General features: G+C 41.7%; 1 protein-coding gene across 2 annotated transcripts in view; it reads left to right on the forward strand.

Annotated features, from left to right (window-relative positions):
* The window catches only part of stk10 (serine/threonine kinase 10), a 112589-nt gene that overhangs the window by 46426 nt on the left and 40958 nt on the right, over positions 1 to 25205 (forward strand). For both annotated transcript variants that reach the window (XM_068043407.1, XM_068043408.1), the window contains exons 3-7: positions 1485 to 1533; positions 2983 to 3132; positions 15047 to 15119; positions 17062 to 17256; positions 23641 to 23722. In XM_068043407.1, coding sequence (XP_067899508.1) covers positions 1485 to 1533; positions 2983 to 3132; positions 15047 to 15119; positions 17062 to 17256; positions 23641 to 23722 — 549 coding nt within the window. The remainder of the gene's footprint in view (positions 1 to 1484; positions 1534 to 2982; positions 3133 to 15046; positions 15120 to 17061; positions 17257 to 23640; positions 23723 to 25205) is intronic.

A 25205-nucleotide genomic window follows, 5' to 3' on the forward strand; every position in this document is an offset into this window, starting at 1 on the left:
CTTTAAAACTAAGAAAGCCTGTTTGTGCTTATTTCTTTCTTATAATTGGAAAGCGGTGAACAAAGATTCACCAAGTGGGAGCTCAAAATATGGTTAAAATTAAACCCTGTTACAGTAAGACCAGGTGCAGGCTGAAAGGGAACCCTAGACACTTTTCTCACCTGGTCGTAACAATATCCATAAAAAGTAAGCTACCTAAAACATAGATTGTTAATACTCTCCGCAGATCTTGGTTGACTGGTGTATTTTGTAGGTTTTCTTTCCATGATGTTTTTAAATTTTTTGCAGTATTTTCTGTTTTCCAGCATCATTAGATGCTTTTATATTTGTATCAGTTTGTCTGTTTGCGCTGGTACTTCACAAATATGGGCCTTATGTACCTAGCAGACACCCCACTCTGATCTTGTTGGATTTGCTAAAGACAACATCCAGAAAGATTGGGTATATGGAGACTTGTAAATTTCTCTGGGTGCTAAGGTATAAACTTCTGTTTTACTGGTTTCCCGCTAACATTTTGCTGAGTTCTGTTCAATCCTGAGTGCTGCTTCCTCCTATTATCAACTCCATTACTAAGATTGCTTGTTTCTCTTTCCCAGCCTTGCTTACCTGCACTGTTATTTATCAAGTTCTGACGACGAGCCTCTGTCCCATCATTCCTCCATCTCTGGGCTTGATTTCTTTAGGTTGCCTCCAGGCTTCAGCACATTCCAAATGCTGAAGTCCAAGTCGTCGTCCAGCGCTAGGCCTCTTGTCTCTCCAAATTCCACTGCTTTCTCCTGTTCCAATGAGCTGATTCAAAATTCACGTTTTTAATAATTAGTATTTCTTGCAGCGCAAACCCACTTTTTTTCTAGAATCAGGTTTTTCCTTGCCCCCCTTCTTTCCACTCCACAATAGTTGGCTGCTCTTTCAGCTATTACACACTTCTGCATCTGGAATATTCCATGCTTTTTTTTTTTAGCCTTGCCACCTGGATAGGAATTTCTTCAAAGCGCAATGTTGCATGGTCTTTAAATGTTAACTTTTCTAAGCCACCCTTTTTCCTGACCCCTACTTCAGTTGTTGAGAGAGGATTCTTTGTGCTGTGGAACATGGTTCTGACTCGCGCTTTTTAGCACAATTTACAACAGTTTACTCAGCCACGGGTGTGTAAGCTAGAATTACATTATTAACCTGACACTCATCCTTTTCACAAAGAGTCTAATGGAGACCAAATAAGTGAATTTGCATCATGGGCCTTCCTTACACAGGACCATCAATTTGCATAGCATCATCAGGAAGCTGATGCTTTCGAGTTGCACTATACCTCACCCAAGTGAAAGGTTACTGATATGGTTTGTTGGATTGATAAAACTATCTGCAGGAGAAGCACCAATAGGAATATAATTGGTTTTCTGGAATAACTTTGCATAAAATATCATTGTCAGAAACTTCCCTTTGACCCAAAATGTTCATCCATCTTGTTTTCTTTTCTCCTTTTAAAGATTATGATTGAGTTCTGTCCTGGCGGCGCAGTGGATGCAACAATGTTGGGTAGGCTTTCTGTGTCTAAGATTTAAAAAGCAAACTGCTATTTTGTGCTTTCAATATTTGAAAAATTAGTTGCTTGAAAATTTGGTAGTTATGTAATTCCGAAAAAAAAGTTTTTCTGGAATCCTTGGAGCAACAGTGCCATCGCCCCTCCCCCCCTTCCTGGCCCCCAAAGCCTTGCAAAGAGCCTTTCTGCCTCCCCGGCCCCAGACTTGTCGCTTCCTCCCAATGCTGACATCAGCTTCTAAAGCCTCTGCACAGTGGGATTTAATGGCGGAAACTGTTCCCAAATATGCCACCAATATAAAATCAATACCCTAGCATATATTTAATTTGGTACATGCATTTTATTAAGTTTCATGGTAGCCTTTCCCATAACCCAGAACCAATTATATCTGTAAGTGGTGCTATGATGGCTTTTGATGTCAAGTGTGTCGCAACTTGCCTGTCGCATACACTCAGTCTTGTGCATCACATAGCAGCACTGAATAAAATGTTGAGCTTTTAAATATTAACAAAACTTTGAATTTGCATATCAGCTGCTGTTTCTAAAAACCAAGCATTCAGATAGCCATTTAAAGTCAAAATAGATATACATTTTAATAGTTTTACTGCTTCTGTTGGCTAATGACTAACTCTTTAAACTGTATTGGCTCCCCAAAACCTGAAACTAAGGTGAAATAGTCATAAATACAAGAAATGTTGGAAATACTCAGCAGGTCTGGCAGCATCTGTGGAGAGAGAAGCAGAGTAAACGTTTCAGGTCAGTGACCCTTCTTCAGAACTGGCAAATATTAGAAATGTGAAAGCTTATAAGCTTATAATCTTTCACATTTCTAATATTTGCCAGTTCTGAAGAAGGGTCGCTGACTTGAAACGTTAACTCTGCTTCTCTCTCCACAGATGCTGCCAGACCTGCTGAGTATTTCCAGCATTTATTTATTTCAGATTTCCAGCATCCGCAGTATTTTGCTTTTATTTTAGTGAAATGGTCATAGTTAATTGAACATCACCTGCATTCACAATCTTGTGAAACAGTCGATCATTTTTGTAATTGTTCAGCACTGGAGCTTCCTTCATGACCGCGCAATGTCAACACCCCGCTAGCCGCTGTACAAGTCTTTCTACGCCTCTCGTCCCAACTTCAAAGCAGCTGTGTGCTTCTAAAGTTAGAAATATTTCTACTGCCACCACCATTGTGCAGGATCTTGAGGTGTATTGTGATAGAAGCTAAACAGCATCAACACTCTGCTGCTGTTGTCCCCCAGCCTTAAGTTAGGGTTCTCCTGTAAAGAATCCATCTCAAAAAGCCAAAGATCGTATCACTCATTTATTTTTCTCCCAACTCCTTCTTCCTCTTTTAACTGACCCCACCTGCTCCAACTTGCTCGTGGGTATTCTCCCCCCTCAGTTGTAATTTTCTTATTTGTTGTGTGGCATTTTCTTCCACAGAATTGGATCGTGGACTGACTGAACCACAGATCCGTGTTGTTGCGCGTCAGATGCTGGAAGCTGTAGATTACCTTCACAGCCAGAAAATCATCCATCGAGACTTGAAGGCAGGGAATGTTCTACTCTCCCAGGATGGCAATGTTAAACTTGGTAAGGCATTTGCTCGTTTCAGATAGGTTTCCATGAAAAGTTAGTCTGCACATTTGTAAAGTCTAAAGGAAGAAAACAATTAAACTTTTTTTAAACCAAGTGCAAAATACAGTAAAACATTCAGATTTTCTGTAACATGCAGGCATCAAACTACATAAATTCTGAATGGTCATTCATGGCCTTTTAAATCTATCCTCCTGTGAAAGAGGCGTACACATTTTCAGAGCACCAAAAATAAGCATCTAAAGTTTACACAAACAACCTTTTGTGGTCACAGATTATGTGTATTCAGCAGTAACCAGTTTTAAAGGGAGGTTCTGTAAAAATGCTCCCATATGCAGGAGTAACTTTTCTTCAAAGTACCTGAGATGATTAGTAGAAAGTTGTTGGCTTTCTCAGTTTCAGCTGTACTGCTGTTGGGAGAGGAAGTGTTTCTCCCAAGTCAGGGAAATTCCTCTTCAAAAGAACCTGAACTGAATGCCTTCATGCAACATATTTAAAATACTTTGAAGTAGATCTCCTACCCACTCAGCCACAGGGAATATGAGGTTGGGCAGGACCTTAATACGGAAAAATAGATTTTGGTTCCCTTTTTTAAAAAAAAAATTCTTCTGTTTTAGAGTCAGAGAATGAAACAACACAAGAGGAGGCCAGTGCCCATCATTGCACTTTCAACAAGTAGTTACTACTTTCAAAATGTCAAGTTTGTTTATGTGCTCTGAATGAGATGTTCTGTACCCAATTTCTGAGATGCCTCCTCACATGAAAGGGGACAAAGCACTTTATTAACAAACTGTTCTAACATTTTTTAGCTGCTTCAGATAAGTGTTAACCACAGCCTAGTGGCAAACTCGAACATGAAATCTAGGCTGACACTGCAGTGCAGTACTGAGGAAGTGCTTCACTGTCAGAGGTGTTATCTTTTCAGATGAGACACCAGTCGTAGCTTTGTCTACTGTATCAGGCCGACGTAATAGGTTCTGTGGCACTGATCCGAGGAAGAACAGGGAAGTTCTCCTCAGTGTCCTGACCAATATTTATCCCTCAACCAGCATCAATGAAATGGATTATCTGGTCATTATTGCAATGTGTTTGTGGGAGCTTTCAGTATGCAAATTTGCTGCTGCATTCCTTACAGTACAATGAGAGCACTTCAGAAGTGTTCCATTGCCTGTAAAGCACTTTGGGACATTGAGATTTTGTAAAGCGCTATATAAATGCAAGTCTTTGTTTTTCTGTCGTGTTTAACACCTGTGTGTCCTCAAACAGCAACCACTTCTGCAAATTTTACAAAGGACCTTGTAAATGCACAGCGCAATCTTCTTCCATGGTCTCCTTTAGCCAAGCATCTGATGAGGTTAGGTGTTATTGCCTGAAAAATTATTGAATGCTATCTCTCCTATTGAAATACATAAGAACACAAGAAATAGGAGCAAAAGTAGACCAAATGGCCCATTTGAACCTGCTCTGCCATTCAGTACGATGGTGGCTGATCTTGGGCTTCAATCCCACTTTCCTGCCCGCTCCCCATGTCCCTTGATTCCCTGTGAGACCAAAAAACTATCTATCCCAGCCTTTAAATATGACTAATGATGGAGCGTCCACAACACTCGGGTAGAGAATACCAAAGATTCACAACTGAGTGTAGTAATTTCTCCTCATCCTCAGTCCTGAATGATTGTCCCCTTATCCTGAGATGTGCCTCCGCGTTCTAGATTCCCCAACCAATAAAAACAATCTCTCAGCTTCTACCCTAGCAAACCCTTTCAGAATCTTGTATGTCTCAATTAGGTCACCTTTCATTCTTCTGAACTCCAGAGAATATGGGCCCAATTTACTCAGCTTTTCATCATAGGACAGCCCCCTCGTCCCAGGGACCAATTTAGTAAATCTTTGCTGTACAGCCTCCAGTGCAGGTATACCTTTTCTTAAATGTGGAGACCAAAACTGCACACCGTATTCCTGGTGCGGTCTCACCAAAGCCCTGTACAATACTTCCTCTTTTGGGGCCCCACGTGGCAAGGATGTGGTTTAAGGAACTGCCTTGTTTTCTGCATCATATTGCTTTTTGTGTGAGAAATGTTTAATCATTGAAGGAGGTTTCCAGTTCAAAATAGGTCACTTCTTGGCTGAGGCAGCTCTGACTGAGTACTGTGTCTGCCAAATTGAGCTTTTCATGATTGCAATATGTATTGCAATGATGCTGACAATGTGCCATCATCGTGACTGGGCTGCAGCTGGTTCCTCCATCCTCTTCATTGCTGTGTTAGTGAGCCTAATTTCTAGGTTTGGTGCCCAACTTCACAGTTCAGCTTTAATCCGGTACCTATTTTTCCTGTATGACTGGCCTGACAGTGACATAATTAGCCTGTATCTCTTACAAACTAAAAGCTCTATCTTTTATTATTTAACAATTAACCCTGATCAGGAAGTACTTTTTCACACCCAGGGTAATGGAAATCTGGAACTTTCTTCTCCCAAAAGGCTGTGAATGCTGGGTCGATTAACATTTTCAAAACTGAGCAGTTTTTTGTTAAGGGTATCAAGGGATACAAAGCAAAGTGGAGGTACTGATCAGCTGTGATCTAATTGGGATAGGCTTGAGGGACTGAAAGGTACATGGAGGAGTAGACCAATCACAGTAAATTGCTTACTGGAGAACCCACTACACTTCCAGAATAAGGAAATATTACACTCGACCACTTTGTATAGGCTGAACTACTGATCACATCTGTTTACAGTATTCTGAACTTGATTTGCAGAATCAGAAGGAAAATTTTAAAAAGCAGTACTTGTACAAGAGAGTGGGCAATGCTGTGTTGGGGAAGGTAAAAGCCTGGGTGTCTAGTCCTGATCACTATCCACTGGTGCTGGAAGCCTGTGTGGATCTTGGATGCAGAAATGAGAAATTAGAGAATGAGAGAAAGCTAGCTAGAAATATAAAAACAGATAGTAAGATTTTCTACAAATATTTAAAATAGAAAAGAGTGAACGTTGGTCCTCTAGAGAGAGAATCTGGGGAATTAATGGGTAACAAGGATATGGCAGAAGCATTGAACATGTGTTTTGTGTCAGTCTTCACTGTAGAAGACGCAAAAAGCATTCCAAAGATATTTGAAAAACGAGAGGTGAAAGGGAGCGAAGAACTTAAAACAATCACCAGGGAAAAGATACTGGGAAAACTATTAGAGCTAAAGGATGACAAGTCCCTAGGACCTGATGGCCTGCATCCTGGGGTCCCAAAATAAGTGGCTGCAGCGATAGTAGATGCATTAGTTGTGATCTTCCAAAATTGTGTGGATTCCAGAAAGGTCCCAGCGGATTGGAAGATAGCAAATGTAACACCTCCCTTCAAGAAAGCAGGGAACTACAGGCCAGTTAGCCTAACATCTTTCATGGGAAAATGCTGGAATTCATTATTAAGGAGGTTATAGCTGGACATTTTAAAAAATCATCTTGGGATCAGGTAGAGTCAGCATAGTTTTCTAAAAAGGAAATTGTGTTTGACTAATTTATTTAAGTTCTTTGAGGAAGTAACAAGCAACGTCGTTAAAGGGGAACTTGTAGATGTGGCGTACTTGGATTTCCAGAAGGCATTCAGTAAGGTGCCACATCAACGGTTACTACACAGAATAAGGGTTCATCGTGTAGGGGGTAACATATTAGCATGGATAGAGGATTGGTTAGCTAACAGGAAGTAGCGAGTAGGGATAAATGGGTCATTTTTCAGGCTGGCAGTGACCAGGGATCATTTCTGGGGCCTCAACTATTTACAATCTAGATCAATGAATTGGATGAAGGGGCAGAATGTATAGTTGCTAAATTTTCAGATGAGACAAAGATAGGTAGGAAGGTAAGTTGTCAAGAGGACATAGTCTACAAAGGGATATAGATAGGTTAAGTGAGTGGGCAAAAATGTGACAGATGGAGTATAACATGGGAAAATGTGAACTTGTCCACTTTGGTAGGAAAAATGGAAAAGCAGAATATTTAAATGGAGAGAGACTGCAGAACTCAAGTAGAGAGGGATCAGGGCGCCTGGTACATGAATCACAAAAAATTAATTTGCAGGTACAGCAAGTGATTAGAAAGGCAAATGCAATGTTGTCGTTTATTGCAAGGGGAATTGAGTATAAAAGTAGGGAGGTTTTGCTACAGCTGTACAGGGCCTTGGTGAGACCAAATCTGGAGTACTGTGTACAGTTTTTGTTTCCTTACTTAAAGCATAAAATTGCATTAGAAACAGTCCAGAGAAGGATCACTCGACTGATTCCTGGAATGAAGATGTTATCTTATGAGGAAAGGTTGGACTGTTTGGGCCTGTATCCATTAGAGTTTAGAGAGGTGATCTTATTGCAATATATAAGATCCTAAGGGGAATTGAAAGGGTGGATGCGAGAAGAAAATTTCTACTTATGGGTGCGACTAGAACTAGGGGACGTTGTTTAAAAATAAGGGGGCTCCCATTTAAAACAGATGAGAAGTTTTTTTCTCTGAGGGTAGTTAGTCTGTGGAATTTGCTTCCCCAGAGCAGTAGAGGTTGGGTCATTGAATATATTCAAGTTTGTGTTGGATAGATTCTTGATTCTCGTGTCTGTCAAGTGTTATGGGGGACAGACAGGAAAGTGGAGTTGAGGCCACATTCAGATCTTATCAAATGGTGGAGCAGGTTCGAGGGGCCGAATGGCCTACTCCTGCTCCTATTTCTTATGTTCTTAAGTTCTGAATGTGCAAAAAGTAATTTACTATGGTTAGTCAGAAAATATTTTAATCCAATTTGAAGTAAGTTTCTTCTTTCTTTGGGCCTCCTTATCTCGAGAGACAATGGATACGCGCCTGGAGGTGGTCAGTGGTTTGTGAAGCAGCGCCTGGAGTGGCTATAAAGGCCAATTCTGGAGTGACAGGCTCTTCCACAGGTGCTGCAGAGAAATTTGTTTGTCGGGGCTGTTGCACAGTTGGCTCTCCCCTTGCGCCTCTGTCTTTTTTCCTGCCAACTGCTAAGTCTCTTCGACTCGCCACAATTTAGCCCTGTCTTTATGGCTGCCCGCCAGCTCTGGCGAATGCTGGCAACTGACTCCCACGACTTGTGATCAATGTCGCACGATTTCATGTCGCGTTTGCAGACGTCTTTATAGCGGAGACATGGACGGCCGGTGGGTCTGATACCAGTGGCGAGCTCGCTGTACAATGTGTCTTTGGGGATCCTGCCATCTTCCATGCGGCTCACATGGCCAAGCCATCTCAAGCACTGCTGACTCAGTAGTGTGTATAAGCTGGGGGTGTAGGCCGCTTCAAGGACTTCTGTGTTGGAGATATAGTCCTGCCACCTGATGCCAAGTATTCTCCGAAGGCAGCGAAGATGGAATGAATTGAGACGTCGCTCTTGGCTGGCATACGTTGTCCAGGCCTCGCTGCCGTAGAGCAAGGTACTGAGGACACAGGCCTGATACACTCGGACTTTTGTGTTCCGTGTCAGTGCGCCATTTTCCCACATTCTCTTGGCCAATCTGGACATAGCAGTGGAAGTCTTATCCATGCGCTTGTTGATTTCTGCATCTAGAGACAGGTTACTGGTGATAGTTGAGCCTAGGTAGGTGAACTCTTGAACCACTTCCAGAGCGTGGTCGCCAATATTGATGGATGGAGCATTTCTGACGTCCTGCCCCATGATGTTCGTTTTCTTGAGGCTGATGGTTAGGCCAAATTCATTGCAGGCAGCCGCAAACCTGTCGATGAGACTCTGCAGGCGCTCTTCAGTGTGAGATGTTAAAGCAGCATCGTCAGCAAAGAGGAGTTCTCTGATGAGGACTTTCCGTACTTTGGACTTCGCTCTTAGACGGGCAAGGTTGAACAACCTGCCCCCTGATCTTGTGTGGAGGAAAATTCCTCCTTCAGAGGATTTGAACGCATGTGAAAGCAGCAGGGAGAAGAAAATCCCAAAAAGTGTGGGTGCGAGAACACAGCCCTGTTTCACACCACTCAGGATAGGAAAGGGCTCTGATGAGGAGCCACCATGTTGAATTGTGCCTTTCATATTGTCATGGAATGAGGTGATGATACTTAGTAGCTTTGGTGGACATCCGATCTTTTCTAGTAGTCTGAAGAGACCACTTCTGCTGACGAGGTCAAAGGGTTTGGTGAGATCAATGAAAGCAATGTAGAGGGGCATCTGTTGTTCACAGGAGAAATGCCGTATCTGACGAAGGGAGAACAGCATGTCAACGGTCGATCTCTCTGCACGAAAGCCACACTGTGCCTCAGGGTAGACGCGCTCTGCCAGCTTCTGGAGCCTGCTCAGAGCGACTCGAGCAAAGACTTTCCCCACTATGCTGAGCAGGGAGATTCCACGGTAGTTGTTGCAGTCGCCGCGGTCACCTTTGTTTTTATAGAGGGTGATGATATTGGCATCGCGCATGTCCTGGGGTACTGCTCCCTCGTCCCAGCACAGGCATAGCAGTTCATGTAGTGCTGAGAGTATAGCAGGCTTGGCACTCTTGATTATTTCAGGGGTAATGCTGTCCTTCCCAGGGGCTTTTCCGCTGGCTAGAGAATCAATGGCATCACTGAGTTCCGATTTGGTTGGCTGTATGTCCAGCTCATCCATGACTGGTAGAGGCTGGGCTGCATTGAGGGCAGTCTCAGTGACAGCATTCTCCCTGGAGTACAGTTCTAGGTAGTGCTCAACCCAGCGGTCCATCTGCTTGCGTTGGTCAGTGATTATGTCCCCCGATTTAGATTTGAGGGGGGCGATCTTCTTGATGGTTGGCCCAAGAGCTCTCTTCATGCCATCATACATTCCTCTGATGTTTCCGGTGTCTGAGGCCAGCTAAATATGACTGCATAGGTGTTGCCAGTAGTCGTTTGCGCAACGCCTAGCTGTTCTTTGTGCAGTACTTCTGGCTGCTTTAAGTGTTGCGGATGTTAAATCGCTGGGGGCTTTCTTGTAGTTCAACAGTGCAATGCGCTTAGCGGCTATGACAGGTTCCAGCTCTTCATTATGAGATTGAAACCAGTCTGCATTTCTCTTTGCACTTTTGCCGTAGGTGGTCAAAGCTGACTCATAGATGGCGTCTCTGATGTGGGCCCACTTGGTCTCAGCATCCCCTGTGGGAGTGTTTTGAAGGGCTGTTGCAAGTGAATTTAGAAATTTTTGTAACAGCTGTGGGTGAGAAATTCTGCTCGTGTTGATGCGCGGGTGGCCCTTCTGCTTGGAATGATGCAACTTCTTTGGTCTGAGTCTAACCTTGCTGCACACCAGGGAGTGGTCGGTGTCGCAGTCCGCACTGTGGAAGCTGCGTGTAATTTGAACACTGTTTAAGGCGGCTCGCCTTGTGGCAATGGGGTCTAGCTGGTGCCAACGACGCGATCTTGGGTGCCTCCATGAAACCTGGTGACAGGGTTTAGTGTGAAAGAACGAGTTGGTGATGCAGTTTATCTACTTAAAATGCATGTACTAGAGTAGGTGTAGGTCATTTTTGTGAGCCAGTAACTTTGGAATCTGCAGTAAGGATTTCTTTCTATGTTAGCAAAAGATTATTTTTTTTAAAAAGTAGTGTAATGTCAGTGCTTTGCAAGTTGGCACAGATTTGCCAGTTTTAAGTTTATTAATAGCATTTTATAGTTTCTGTTTGAGTTGATAACATGGGTGTTTTGCAGACACAAGAAGTGTAAAACGGCACCGCCCAAGCTATCTGGCCCTGTCGTGAACTCTGCAGCTGAACCTTCCAGTGCACATGGCCAGCAGTGTTCTTAAATAGCACTTAAATCTGTTGAATGTGTCCCAAGTCTAATAATTCGTATCTGGATCCATGTTCTTCAAAGTTTTTGATCTAGAATTTCTTTTGGGAAATTAAATTAATTGGTAACACTATATCATAGTTAAAGACTAATTGATGAAACTGAAAGGGAAAATGGGTTTGATGTGTGTAGGTCCAATGTTTACTCATGAGAATTACCCACTACATTTTAGTTAAATATTTAGTTAAAAACTAAGCCCACACACGCTCAAGATTTAAGGGATTTCCAGAAATGCTCATGTCTTGAGTAATTGTGTTTCTTGATTTTAAAATCCTCGTCTTTGTTTTCAGATTCCTCCATGGGCTCGCCTCTCTTAATCTCCTCCAGCCCCATAACCCTCCGAGATATTTGAGCTCCTCCAATTCTGGCCTCTGAGCATCCTGTTGATGGCACCACCTTCAGTTGCCTAAGTCCTAAGCTCTGGAATTCCTTCCCTAAACCCCTCTGCCTTTAAGACACTCTTTTTAAAAACTGTCTTTCACCAAGCTTTTATTTATCTGACCTAGTATCTCCTTATGTGGTTCGATGTCATATTTTATAATGCTCCTGTGAAGTGTCTTGGAATGTTTTATTACACTAAAGACACTATATAAATATAGGTGGTTGTTTTCAGCCAGATCAGATGTTGGAGAGATGTTTGGATCTTTTAATTTTCAATTCAAGCCAAGAAAATGGTTGTTGGGAGTTCAGAAAGGAAGAATTTGCTTTTTGAAAGCACTTCCTGTCTCCAGGGCATTTTGAAGCACTTTGTAGTCTTTTAAAGATCTTCACTGTTAAATAGGTAAACATGGCAGCCATTTGAATACGTCAAGATCTCTCAAATTAAGGCACTGAAGTATCAGCCAAGATTGTGTTCAAAGCCTGGAGTGGGTTTGAATTGATCACCTCTGACTCGGGCTGGACTGTTACCAACTGAGCCAAGGTGACCGATCTGAGAGCATAGTAATTGGGTGACTTAACATTGACATAAGCATTAACAATTTATTGCATGGGAGATGAATAAACAGTGTTGATCAGTTGTGATTGTCTGGTAACCTGCTGATTTAACTGAACTTGGTAAAATTTGATGTTCCTGATGGGATGGTGTAAATTGTGCCATACATCACATTTCCATGTTTATATAATCATAGTTATTTGTATTAAATGTAATATTGCTTAATTGTCTGATAACTTCACATTGTTGAAAGCACAACACTGGGGAAAAAAGTGTAGTACATTTGTAAATTCCAGAGTGAAATCAGATGAAAAGTTTACTTTCAACACCTTACTGATAAAAAGTAGCATGAGAAGACTGAAGCTGTTGAACCTTGCCAGCAACGTGTATTTATATGGTATTTCTAAGGTAGAAAAAAAAGTCCCAAAGCACATCATACAGATGTAATCAGAAAATGGACACTGAACCAAAGAAGGTGACCAAAAGTTTGCTCAAAGAGCCGAATTTTAAAGAGGTGGTTCTTTTTAAAGGAACAGCGGGAGGAAATTCCTGAGCATATAACCTAAGAGCTCACCGCCACCTTCTCGAGGGCAATTAGGGATGGGCAATAAATGCTGGCCTAGCCAGTGACTCCCACATCCCATGAATGAATTTAAAAAAAAAAGAGGGTGAAGGCACGTCCACTAATGGTGGGGGAAAGGGAAGAGGAATACGAAAGAGGGCAGTGAGAGAAAGAGATTTGGGCAGGGTTGGTTGTAAGGCTGGAGGACATTGGAGGTGGTGGGGTGGGGGGGGGTGGGGTGCGTGGGTGGTGGTGGTGGTGGTCGTGCGAGTGAGATCAGTGGATTTAAGAACATGGATGAGAAATTTAAATTGAAAGCACTAGGGTTGGAGACAATACAGGAGAGAAGGATAGATTCAGGGGAAAGGATACAGCTGAAAATTATTTTCCAGTGTTCAACTGGAAGAAATTGTGGCTCAGCCAACATTAAATATTGGACAAGCAGTCTGACAACAGGAGCAGTGGATGGGCCGGGAGAAGTGTGGAGAAGTAGATCTGGGGTTGATACCATACATGTGGAAACGGTACCCAAGCTTTACTGTTCTGAAAGTTTAAGATATTTCTTACAAAACATAATTAACCAATTACAAACCTTTCTTCATGGATTTGTTTTGTGTTGTATTCATTAGTATTTTTGCCAAATGTTCTGTGCTTCACACTTCAGTTCAATTGTAAATAAATACACGACTGATCTCTCTGCCTACTTTTGACTAGTCTGTTGTGTATGTGTTACTGCAGCACAAGGTTTTGTTTGATCCAATGAGTGGATCATTACAGCACTTAGTTGTTCTTTTTGTTGTACAACTCTGAAGGGCAGGTTATTTGCGTAAGATAGAGTTGTTGCATCATAGAGGACAGTGTCTACTCTTGTGCAACTTAGTACAGAACAATTTTACAAGAGGTTAAAACTGTATACCAAGATATTACAGGAAATTGCAGGACTCTAAGTGCAACCACTTTAATGGCTGACTTATATTGGAGGATGGCAAATCTTTGAATGTGTTGCATATAGTGTTTTAGGTTTGGTTTTTAGCAACTTAGTTACAGTTTAGAATTCTGGATCACCGTGCTGCATTTTTTTAAAATTTTGAATCTTCTACAATTTTCTGGGAGTTTCCTGTTTCATAATAAATTTGTAGCATTTTGTGAGATTCCATAAGCAGTTAAGCCTTCATTGTAGGTGTAAAACAGAATGGGTATTCAAGATTTTTTTTTTAAAACTTGACATTTGACGGGCATGACAATGTGACAAAGTATAAAATTTTCTAATTTAATAAATGGTGAAAAGTGAATTGCTCCCCTACTTCCCAATTAATTTAAACTGTGACTTTATGTTGATAAACTAAAGGTATCCTGCACTTAATTATCTCTAAGGCTTTAAAAATGTTGCTGAATCCCTTTTTGCTTTCAACTCAGCCCATAAATGATCATGGTTTGGCAATTAAATACCTACTTTTCAAACGTTTTTCCTTTTCCGTATTCACCCACCGTAGATGGATAACCTATTTAATTAGAATGGTACCCGTTATTATTTTGAACACTTACAACTGTAAATGATAACTATCACTGATGAACTTTGACTGTTCTACTATCATTCTTGTGTCTTGTGTGACAGCTGTAGCTCAAGTGGGTAGTACTCACACCTCTAAATAAGAAGGTTGTGGTTCAAGTACCACTGCCAAGAGTTGAGCGCAAAATCTAACCTGACACTCCAGTGCTGCACTGTCAGAGGTGCCATCTTTCAGATGCGGGGCGGTACAGTGGCGCAGTGGTTAGCACCGCAGCCTCACCGCTCCAGCGACCCGGGTTCGATTCTGGGTACTGCCTGTGCGGAGTTTGCAAGTTCTCCCTGTGTCTGCGTGGGTTTTCGCCGGGTGCTCCGGTTTCCTCCCACAGCCAAAGACTTGCAGGTTGATAGGTAAATTGGCCATTGTAAATTGCCCCTAGTATAGGTAGGTGGTAGGGGAATTGTGGGAAGGTGGGGATGTGGTAGGAATATGGGATTAATGTAGGATTAGTATAAATGGGTGGTTGATGGTCGGTACAGACTCGGTGGGCCGAAGGGCTTGTTTCAGTGCTGTATCTCTAAATGAATAAAATAAACCAAGGTCTTGCCTGCACTTTAAGGTGGATGTAAAAGATCCCATGGCACTGTTCTGAAGTGGAGCAGGGGCGTTCTCCCCGGTGTCAATATTTATCCCTCAATCAACAGCACATAAAACAAATTATCTAGTCATTATCACATTGCTGTTTGTGGGAGCTTGCTGTGTGCAAATTGGCTGCTGCATTTCTTACATTACCACAGTGGTAACACTTCACAGAGTGCTTCATTGGCTGTAAAGCGCTTTGTGATATCCAGTGGTCGTGAAAGGCGCTGAATAAATGCAATTCTTTTTACTACAGAGCTTTCTTTTAAGAACATCTCAACTGGATAGAAACTGTTCAATGTTATGTAAGCACGAGGTTAGTTTTACAGGATTGGTTACAGCTCCGTTGCTAAACGGATATTCGGTACCAATGCTTTATACTATTAAATCCATATGGTGTTCAATTGGAATACAGGAATTGTTGCCAAATTCCCAATAGTTATTAAAACTGCAATTGCGTTCCTTCCTTCACAGCTGATTTTGGTGTTTCAGCAAAAAACACAAAAACGGTACAAAAGAGAGAAACTTTCATTGGAACACCCTATTGGTAAGTACTAATGAAGATGGCCTTTTCCTAGTACAAACATTGTGCTGCCTTCCCACTGTACTGTCAGTCCATTGTGGTTAATTTAACTCTCTAATTTTCATTTCTCTAAGAATCTGTTTTTAATCTGTACATGCTGCATAAAGTGGAGGAGTTTGCTTTTTAAGAGTAAACTCTTTGCTTTGAATGCTTTCTATTTTTTATATTTGGGGCATTGTGATAAAATAGTTTGGAAATCATTTGCTGTCTGTTTTATTGGTAGATTTTCCTAAGCATTGCAAACTAATCTAGTTTTTGCTTACCCTCATCCTCTGGAAGTTCCTCCATGAGCCTCTTTGGCTTCATTCTTACCACCTAACTTTTTTTTTAAAAAGTCTAAGATCTACGTTCAACTGTGCCTTTGGTTGACTCTTCTAAAGCCTTTACGCTCAGTCATGTCTCTTGTATGAAGTGCCTCGGGATACTATTGCATTAAAAGCACTATACAAATGCAAGTTGTTAATGAACTGGATTTTAAAATTAAATTGGTGCAAAATATTTGAATGATTATCGTGCAAAACAAATTGTTTAATTGCCCTATAAGCTGCTGTGGCCATGTAATTTCTAATGGTGTACTACCAATAATGCATGGGTGTCATCTTTTATGCCATATCTTGTGCTTTGGATATGACAACTCTCTGAATGTATGAACATACAAAATTGATGGCAGAAAAAGACCAGCTACTCCATAAAGTCTAACACCATGATAACTGGATCACAATGACAAAACACTTCACTTGCACCCATCCCTACAGCGATGTAATCTCTGGGGAGAGGCAGGAAACCCATGAGGTTCGATCTTCCTACAGTAATAAGGGAGGGACGGGGGAGTGGTTAGAAACTGTGGTCCCAAGACACGTGTAGAAAAAATCATTCTATACTTTCCATGCACAACCTCTACTGATGGACTTTTAGAAAGAACTTTGAGCATATGCTCAGCTGCTTTTAATATGGAACTTGTTGCAAAACTTAAGACTGTTTTGCTTGGAGATGTGACTTTGAGTGACTCAGCTGGCATGCAGTTTTTAAATTAAGTGGAATAGCATTGACATATTAGACCCAATAGACTTTAAGTGCTCTATGTATACATATCTGTAATTTATTAAGACTTTGCCTTAACAAAAGCCTTATTTGCTGATATGTACATTGCCTATTAGTAGATTGTCAAAATGTTTGCCAGTCCAAACCAAATAAAAATGTAAAATAGTAACAATGCTGGAAACACTCAGCTGGTTAGGCAGCATCTGTGGAGAGAGAAGCAGAGTTAATATTTCAGGTCAGTGATCTTTTATCAGAACAAAAAATATGCATTGTGTATATATGCTGTATATGTAATATATACTATAAACAAAATTGTAACATTTATGTGTTTGTAAATATGCCATCAGTTTTAACTTGGGTGCATGCATAAACTGCTCTGTTTATTATTCCTACTTTCTCTCTAAATCACCTCCCATTAATTTGACTGCAGTCCAAAAATTGTTTTGTCCTTGTTTGATGCACCTATTTTTAAAATTAAAATACAGAATGTTAAATTCCAGAAAGCTTATTGTGGAAGGATAATGCTAGAGCCTCTCTTTTTACTCTGTTTCACATTTATTGTACAGAGTAAAGGATTACAAACCTGTAGTTCCTCACTCAAACCTTCTGCCAGTCTCCGAAGACTATCCTTATAAGTAACCATAAGACCCCAGTTAACACTCTCCACCTGCATATAATTAAACAATTGATACACAATTAACCTGTATACATATGCTGCATATATAAAACTATATACTATAAATGTATTCAAAATTGTGTTTAAACATGACTGTATTTGACCATTGAGAATTTCCTAATTAATGGAATTCTGCAATCTTGTTAAATTGTGTTTTCTCTGTTATTGATTGCTTGATTTGATTTTTAGGATGGCCCCAGAAGTGGTGATGTGTGAGACCATGAAGGATACTCCATATGATTATAAAGCAGACATCTGGTCCTTGGGTATAACATTGATTGAAATGGCTCAGATAGAGCCGCCTCATCATGAGTTAAATCCAATGAGAGTTTTGTTGAAAATTGCTAAGGGAGATCCTCCAACGCTGGACAATCCATCAAAATGGTAATAATTTGTTGCACAAGTTCACTTCCTCCTCTTTCCCCACCCCACCCTAAAACCTATTTTTGGAAAAAAATGTTTTTTAACAAAAATTCTAATTCATTTTCCCCCATCTCCACATACATAACAATATAACCATGAGAGGTTCTAGGAAGGTCACATGCTAAGCCAGTACATGACTTTTGCAGATGGGTGATGCTGTAAGTTGTGTCCTGTTCTCTTTCCATAGAAAGCACCAGGACCTGGATCAGCATGTCTGCACCAGTATCTACTAGAGGGTTAAACATTTCAATGCATAATAGTATATTCATGATTTCTGCCATTCCTGATGATTATATATCATATTTGTTAACAAAAGGTGACACACTGATCTGTCAAATTTCTCTAATCTGTCAGTAGCACCCATAAGAAGTTGTTGCATATGCTGGCCACATTATTTAGAAAAACCCAGTCAGTAAGGTATCACTGAGCACACCAGTACCACTCAGTTCTAGAGTCACTGGCACCTCATGGTGGCTAAGACTAAACAATATTCGTTAAGCCCAAGAGGAAAAACCCACCACAGAGAGCAGCACTCGCCAAGTTCAAACAAATGAACCTACTGGCAAAGGTAAGAATAGGACTGACTGTTCCAGTTTAACTATGTTAGGATTTACAGTGTGGCAAGCCAGGCGAATCTTAAACACAGTAGTCTGTGCAGCAGGTGGGACGCTAGCTAGAGAGATCCGATTAGATTAATAAAGCTATCTTGGACTTGACAGTTACCTTGAACTTCAACATGTTGACTCCATTGTATTTTGTTTGATGTAATGACAAACTGAGAAAACTAAGTATATGAGGTGTTGAGGAAAAAGTTAACTCTTAAGAGAAAAATGATTCCTTGGAATGCAGTCTGCCTTCAGAAAGACTGTATAGTGTAAACCTTCTCAACAAATTGGTCTCCTGAGCTCCTTGGTGTTGTGTGATCAGTTCAATGCAATCAGGTCTGAAAGATTGCACTATTGGTTTGTAACGGGAAGATTCTGCTAAAAAGGGCAGAATTTCCCAGTCTGTTGGAGGTGGGTTCGGGGGCGAGCAGGGTGGGCAAGTCCTGGAAATTTATGTCCGGTCGGTATCCCAACATGATTCCACCTCCTTCCAGCTTTCCCCAGGGCAGCATGAAAGGTGAGCAGGGGAACACCCTTGATATTTCAGGTATGTAATTAAGAAGTTCTTCAGGCTGTTAGACCAATTATGAATTGATATCACCCTGAATCCTAGATTTCCCAGCCATGAAATCTGCTTCCTGACCTCTCAGCAACTTGCCAGGGTCATTGAGGCAAGTGCACAGCAGGACGAACCTTTTCATTGAAACTGCCAAGGTGGGAGGGCAAGACTGACGTCCATTACAAGACTGCTGTTCAAAGCACTTCATCTGAGAGTGTTTTCAGTGCTTGACAAGTGATTGCCAACTTCCTTGAAGGCACTTCACTCACCTTCAGCTACATTTCCCTCCTGTCAGCCTTCAGTACTGCATGGCAGCAGCTTTTGCAGTTTGACCTAACTCTGCTGAGGATCCAGGGCAGAAGCCACACCACTCAACTGCTCTAACAGCAGCACCAGCTGCCCTCCTCAGCCACATGGCAAATGGGATGGACTTTGAGATTTATTTGGAAGGACCCTAACACAGGGTCTATAGACAGACTATCAGCCCTCTCGACACATCTGAGCACCAGTGTCTGAGGAGGCTCAGGCTCTCACGGAAGACCTTTTTTTTTCCCCTGTAGATGACGTGGGCACACATTGTCAGTAGCCAGCAAGCTGCCTGTCACTGGAGGGCCACCCCCTTTCCCTGCCACAGGACTGTCTGTCTCTTGCCAAGTTGTGTGCTTGCTTTATCTGCAAAGAGAAAGCAGAGAGGTGTGAGTGCTTATAATGACTTGTGTAGAGAGGAGGAAAGGGCAACATTTGTGGAGGCTGGCCATGAGGTATGGGTGCAATAGGCCGAGGGGGAGTGCTGTGTGTGTTGCTCGGATGGGGCTGTGAGGTGCTTGCAGAGAAGGTATTGAGTGGAGCTACAAGGTGTGTCCACCTGAGGCATGCTGTGCAGGAGAATGCTGACCAAGTCAGTGTGAGGCTTGGCTCCTGAAAGTGTAATGCCAATCATAACCGAAATGTTGGGGAACACTGGGCTTAGTGAGGGAGAGGAACTGAAGGAAATCAATGTTAGTAGAGAAATGGTGTTGGGAAATTGAGATTGAAGGCAGATAAATCCCCAGGGCCTGATGGTATGCATCCCAGAGTACTTAAGGAAGTGGCCCTAGAAATAGTGGATACATTGGTGGTCATCTTCCAAGATTCTAGACTCTGGAACAGTTCCTACAGATTGGAGGGTAGCTAATGTAACCCCACTATTTAAAAAGGGAGGTAGAGAGAAAGCAGGGAATTATAGACCAGTCAGCCTGACGTCGGTAGTGGGGAAAAGTCTAGAGTTCATTATCAAAGATTTTATAGTAGAGCACTTGGAGAACAGTGGTAGAATCGGGCAGAGTCAGCATGGATTTACAAAAGGGAAATCATGCTTGACAAATCTACTAGAATTCTTCGAGGATGTAACTAGTAGAGTTGATGAGGGGGAGCCAGTGGATGTGGTTTATTTGGACTTCCAGAAGGCTTTTGACAAAGTCCCACATAAGAGATTAGCATGTAAAATTAAAGCGCATGGGATTGGGGGTAGTGTATTGTGATGAATAGAAAATTGGCTGGCAGACAGGAAACAGAGTAGGGATAAATGGATCTTTTTCCAAATGGCAGGCAGTGACTAGTGGGATACCGCAGGGATTGGTGCTAGGACCCCAGCTATGCACAATATATAATGATTTAGATGAGGGAACGAAATGTAATATCTCCAAATTTGCAGATGAGACAAAACTGGGTGGGAGAGTGGGTGAGTTGTTAGGAGGGTGCAGAGAGGCTTCAAGGTGATTTGGACAAGTTGAGTGAGTGGGCAAATGCATGGCAGATGCAGTATAATGTGGATAAATGTGAGGTTATCCACTTTGGTAGCAAAAACAGGAAGGCAGATTATTATCTGAACAGCCATAAACTGAGAGGGAAATATGCAGCGAGACCTGGGTGTTCTCGTACACTAGTTGCTGAAGGTAAGCATGCAGGTGCAACAGGCGGTAAAAAAGGCAAATGGTATGTTGGCCTTCATAGCGAGAGGATTCAAGTACAGGAGCAGGGATGTCTTGCTGCAATTATACAGGACCTTGGTGAGACCACACCTGGAATATTGTGTGCAGTTTTGGTCTCCTTATCTGAGGAAGGATGTTCTTGCTATAGAAGGAGTGCAGCGAAGGTTTACCAGACTGATTCCTGGATGCCGGGATTGACGTATGAGGAGAGATTGAGTTGGTTAGGATTATATTCACTATGTTTAGAAGAGTGGTGGAGAAATCATAGAAACCGATAAAATTCTAACAGGACTTGACAGGGTAGATGCAGGAAGGATGTTCCTGATGGTGGGGGAGTCCAGAACCAGGGGTCATAGTCTAAGGATACGGGGTAAACCTTTCAGCAATGAAATAAGAAATTTCTTCACCCAGAGAGTGGTGAGCCTGTGGAATTCACTACCACTAAGCAGTTGAGGCCAAAACATTGTATGTTTTCAAGAAGGAGTTTGATATAGTGTGGGTTTAAAGGGATCAAAGGGTATGGTGCGAAAGCGGGAACAGGTTCCTGAGTTGGATGATCAGCCATGATCGTAATGAATGGCGGAGCAGGCTCGAAGGGCTGAATGGCCTACTCCTCCTATTTTCTATGTTCCACTCGCTTATCCTGCCCTTGAGATCCTAGATGATCTTGGTGCACTTTCTCCAAGGAGCACACCCTGATGCTGACTTCCTTGGCTACGCCTTCTTGGTTGCAGAGGTTGTCCTCGTCTTTCTACCCTTGGGAGAACTTGCCTCTCAGCAGGACCTCCAGGTCAGAGAGAAGCACCTGGAGGCTCAACTTCCCAGGTCTCCATTCCAGTGGTTGCTGCTGCCATAAAATCCAAGTGCTGGTGAGCTTTTCGGACACATGCCATGGCCCTTTTCATTAAAAATCCTTCCTTTGACAAAATTGACACGTCATCCTGCCTGCCTTTCTTCCCTAATTGGCTGGGGAGCCCAGAGCCAGGATGACAATTGGATTGCTCTGGTAAAGAGTAACTGGTAGGCTCGCTGTTCAGAGCAGAGTTCCAGACCTGAAAATGGTGCCACTGTTCCCAGCAGGGGCTAAGGTGAGAAATGTTCGCTATGTGTCAAAGGAAAGGCTCCAATAGCCAGACCATTCTCAATCCTTTTTTTTTATTGAAGCAGCATTATTGTTTGCTGATGTTTGACTTGCACTGTATACTAAAAAACTTTCATAAATTTTGACTTTCTGTGGGGGGGGGAAAAAGATTGTATTTTTCTTAATTGATTGGCCATGAAATTCTTAAACCTAATGCGCTTTTTCATACATTATCCACTTCAATTTGATGTACATCTGAGGGATAAAGCTGTTGACAGTTCAGTTGTAATCGAACAAATCTTCTCTCCCACCCACTCTCTTCGCCCCCCCCAAATTCTATAAGGGTGGCTGCAATGTGTAGTAAATCTAGGATTAATTTGGCACTGGCTGAAAAAGTAGGACTGGAATTTTTTTCCAGTCACTGACATCCTCACCTCAACTAATTCAAACTTTTCCTTTCTCTTTTCCACAACCCCGCTTTCCCCATGATGAATAAAGCCTTTGGACACCTTTTAGTCTGGCAATATTTTCCAGGAAAATGTAATAAATAGTTGGCGATCGCTAACGGTGACATGTCTTGCATGGTTATGAAACATGCAACAGAACAGCTTTGTCCAGTTCATGCCAGAGATCCAGTGGATTAGGGGCAAAGAGGGGAAATGGCCAAAGGGAGGGAGAATTCTTTGATCCGTTACCAACAACTTAGGGGAGAAGACTCGAGGTCTTGCAGCTTGGATTTTTTTTTTGTTGTCAAAAGCCATTTATGAGCGTCTCATTTATGATTAACGTGACTGGGTGGCATTCAACTGTGTATGAAGAACATCAAGATGGATGGTTAAGCTGCTCTCTGTAGGTCCTTGCACCACTAAAGGCACTTGTGTAGCTGATGAAATGGAGAATTATTTTGGCAGCTGCTGGAAGGCAGTATTGGGTGTGAAAACTGTGCCTGTGCCCTAGTGCAGGGTACTTCTAATGATTGGTCACCCAGACTGGTTCAGTAGTGGAACCTAAAAGGATATCGTTGTCACTGGGAGTGAGGTTCTTTTCAATCTGCTTTGGGTAGTCCCGCAAGCCAATGCCCCAAGAAGTAGGGTGACCCTGGCTAGTCGAACAATGGGAAGTTTATGCCAGTGTTTTGCTGCTAGGCTGCATTACTTCATCAGATTAAACACCAACCATACCCCTGTGCACACTTGGGATTTGCTAAGCCTTAGCTGTGCAAACTTGAGCCTAAGCTCTTTGAACTTGGTTAAGTGGTTATGTCTCATTAGGGAGATTATGTCCATTTTATGAGGCTCTGTCCATGTGGATTTCTCGGTAACTTGGTTTGAAGGCTGTCTAACATGAAGAGTTTCTCTGCATGTCTCACACCTAACTGAGCATTGACCATATCTCTCTCACACATATCTGCATATGTTCAACAATGCAGTTGAACTGCAAAAGGGGATGTTTTGCTTCAGAAATGATTTGGCTTGTTTTGAGTTTAAAAAAAAATTATACTTGGGATGTGGGTGATACCAGCAAAGCCACATTTTCTTGCCCTAGGAAAGTGCTTTTGAGACTTCTTGAAACACTCCAGTCCTTGTGACAATGATCCCACATTTGTGTTGGATAGTGATGGAATATATGCTCAAGTCAGGAGGATGCATGATTTAGAGGGAAACTTGGAAGTGATTGTTACCACAATATTCTTGCACCGGTCATTCTCGGGATATATTGCAGGAATGGGGACGGTGGGAAGATGCTACTAAGGTAATTGCTGTTAAGGTGAGTTGATGCACTGCATCCTGTAGATACCACATATTATAGTCAGTGTGGCAGTGATGGAGGGAGTGGCTTTTGAGTACAGTTGCTAATCAAGCAAAGTTGTCTGCCCTAGATGATGTCCAACTTTTATTTTTCATCTGCATCCACCCAGGTGAGTGAGTATGAACCTGATTGGAACCTTGTTGCTAATGGGAGGAGTTTTAAGGGGTTTAACAACATGCTACTCTTTTAATATAAAGTACTGTTGAATTTAAAACTTGGGCACCATTTTCAATAAAAATATGATTTGAGCCTGATCTAGTTAAGTGGTGCATATTAAATGAAACTATTATTTGAAGCATCTTGGAACTGTCATCTCTTCAGGTCTAAAGATTTTAAAGATTTCCTTAAGAAAGCACTGGATAAGAATCCGGATACCCGTCTAAGTGCTGCTCAGCTATTACAGGTAAGAACTTGAGAAACGTATTCTTGTTTCATATCACTGATTGTGCCTTTGGCATATTCTAAGTATTTGTCTATTTTTATGCATCATACTAGTTAAAATTACATTTTTATAAATGTCTTGGGATTATTTGTAACATTTCTATCCATATTAAATTGATGAAAATGTACTACTGTAGTTCATTACTACCCACAAAAGCGTTGGTTAATGGAAAGTTGAGACATTTTATTGACTTTTATTAAATGCAGTTGCCATTCTGTCTTCAATGTTAGAAGAATGCTGAGATTAAATTTCAAGCTTAAATTCTCAACTAGCTATCCAGTCTATAATGGCTATTGATTCAATTTTTCATTCTTCTGTAGTGACACATTGAGTTACAATCAATAGGTTTGGAAAAGATGGAAAAACAGCTGAAATTGAACATGATAAGATATTTGTTGGGGCCAGTATTGCAAAAGATGTGTCTGTGATGTATTGTGGTGTATCTGTCACTGTACATATCCAGTTTAAAAACTAGATTCACTCAGAGAAAATATCCCTGTCGGTCTTGATGCACTGGTTCCAAAATCTAGACATTCACAATCTCCACAGGAAGTCACCTAATCATCCATCATATCTTGGGTAGGAAATCTCGGAGAAACATAAATGGGAGCAAGAAATTAGGGAACCCGCAGGGATGTTCTGTTTATTTTCCATCTTTTGAGAATGGATAGCTGATGCTGTAACGATCAAATCTTATTAATTTACTGTGTAATAATTTAAATTGTAATTTATAGCATAAATCTTGATCTAGTGCACCACTCTACTGTCTTATGTTGAGGAAGATCATATGAGGATACATGGTTTAACTGTCGGCTAAATTATAGTATTGAGGTCTTACTACATATCTAAATGTTAGGCAGGAAAAAGCACACTCCTTATCCTACGGAGTAGGATCTCAATGATGTGGTGTACAAGAGCAAACTATCTAGAATACAACCCTAAAACTTAACAGGAAGCACTTAACCCAGATGGGTTTGCACTTTTGTGGCTTTTATCTTTTGTGTTCAAAGCTTGTAGAGCTTCATTAAAAACTGGCATGCACAATAACAATTTACATTAAAAGTGCGATTTAAAGGTAATAAAACATCCCAAGGCGCTTCACAGGAGCTATATTAAACAAAGTACAACGCCAAGCCACATAAGGTGATAATGGGTCAGATGACCAGAAGCTTGGTCAACAAGGTAGATTTTAAGGACTGTCTTAAAGGAGCAAAATGAGGTGGAGAGATGTAAAGAGAATTGCAGAGCCTTGGGCCTAGGCAGCTGGAGACCACCAATGGTGGAGCGATTTAAAATTAGGGATGCTCAAGAGGCCAGAATTAGATGAGTACGATATCTTGGAGGGCTGTGGGACTGGAGGAGATGGGGAGGGGGCGAGACCATGAAAGGATTTAAATGCAAGGATGAGAATTTTAAAATCAAGGTGTTTCTTGACCGGGAGCCA

Source organism: Heterodontus francisci, chromosome 12 (assembly GCF_036365525.1).
Source record: "Heterodontus francisci isolate sHetFra1 chromosome 12, sHetFra1.hap1, whole genome shotgun sequence".
Lineage (NCBI taxonomy): Eukaryota > Metazoa > Chordata > Chondrichthyes > Heterodontiformes > Heterodontidae > Heterodontus > Heterodontus francisci.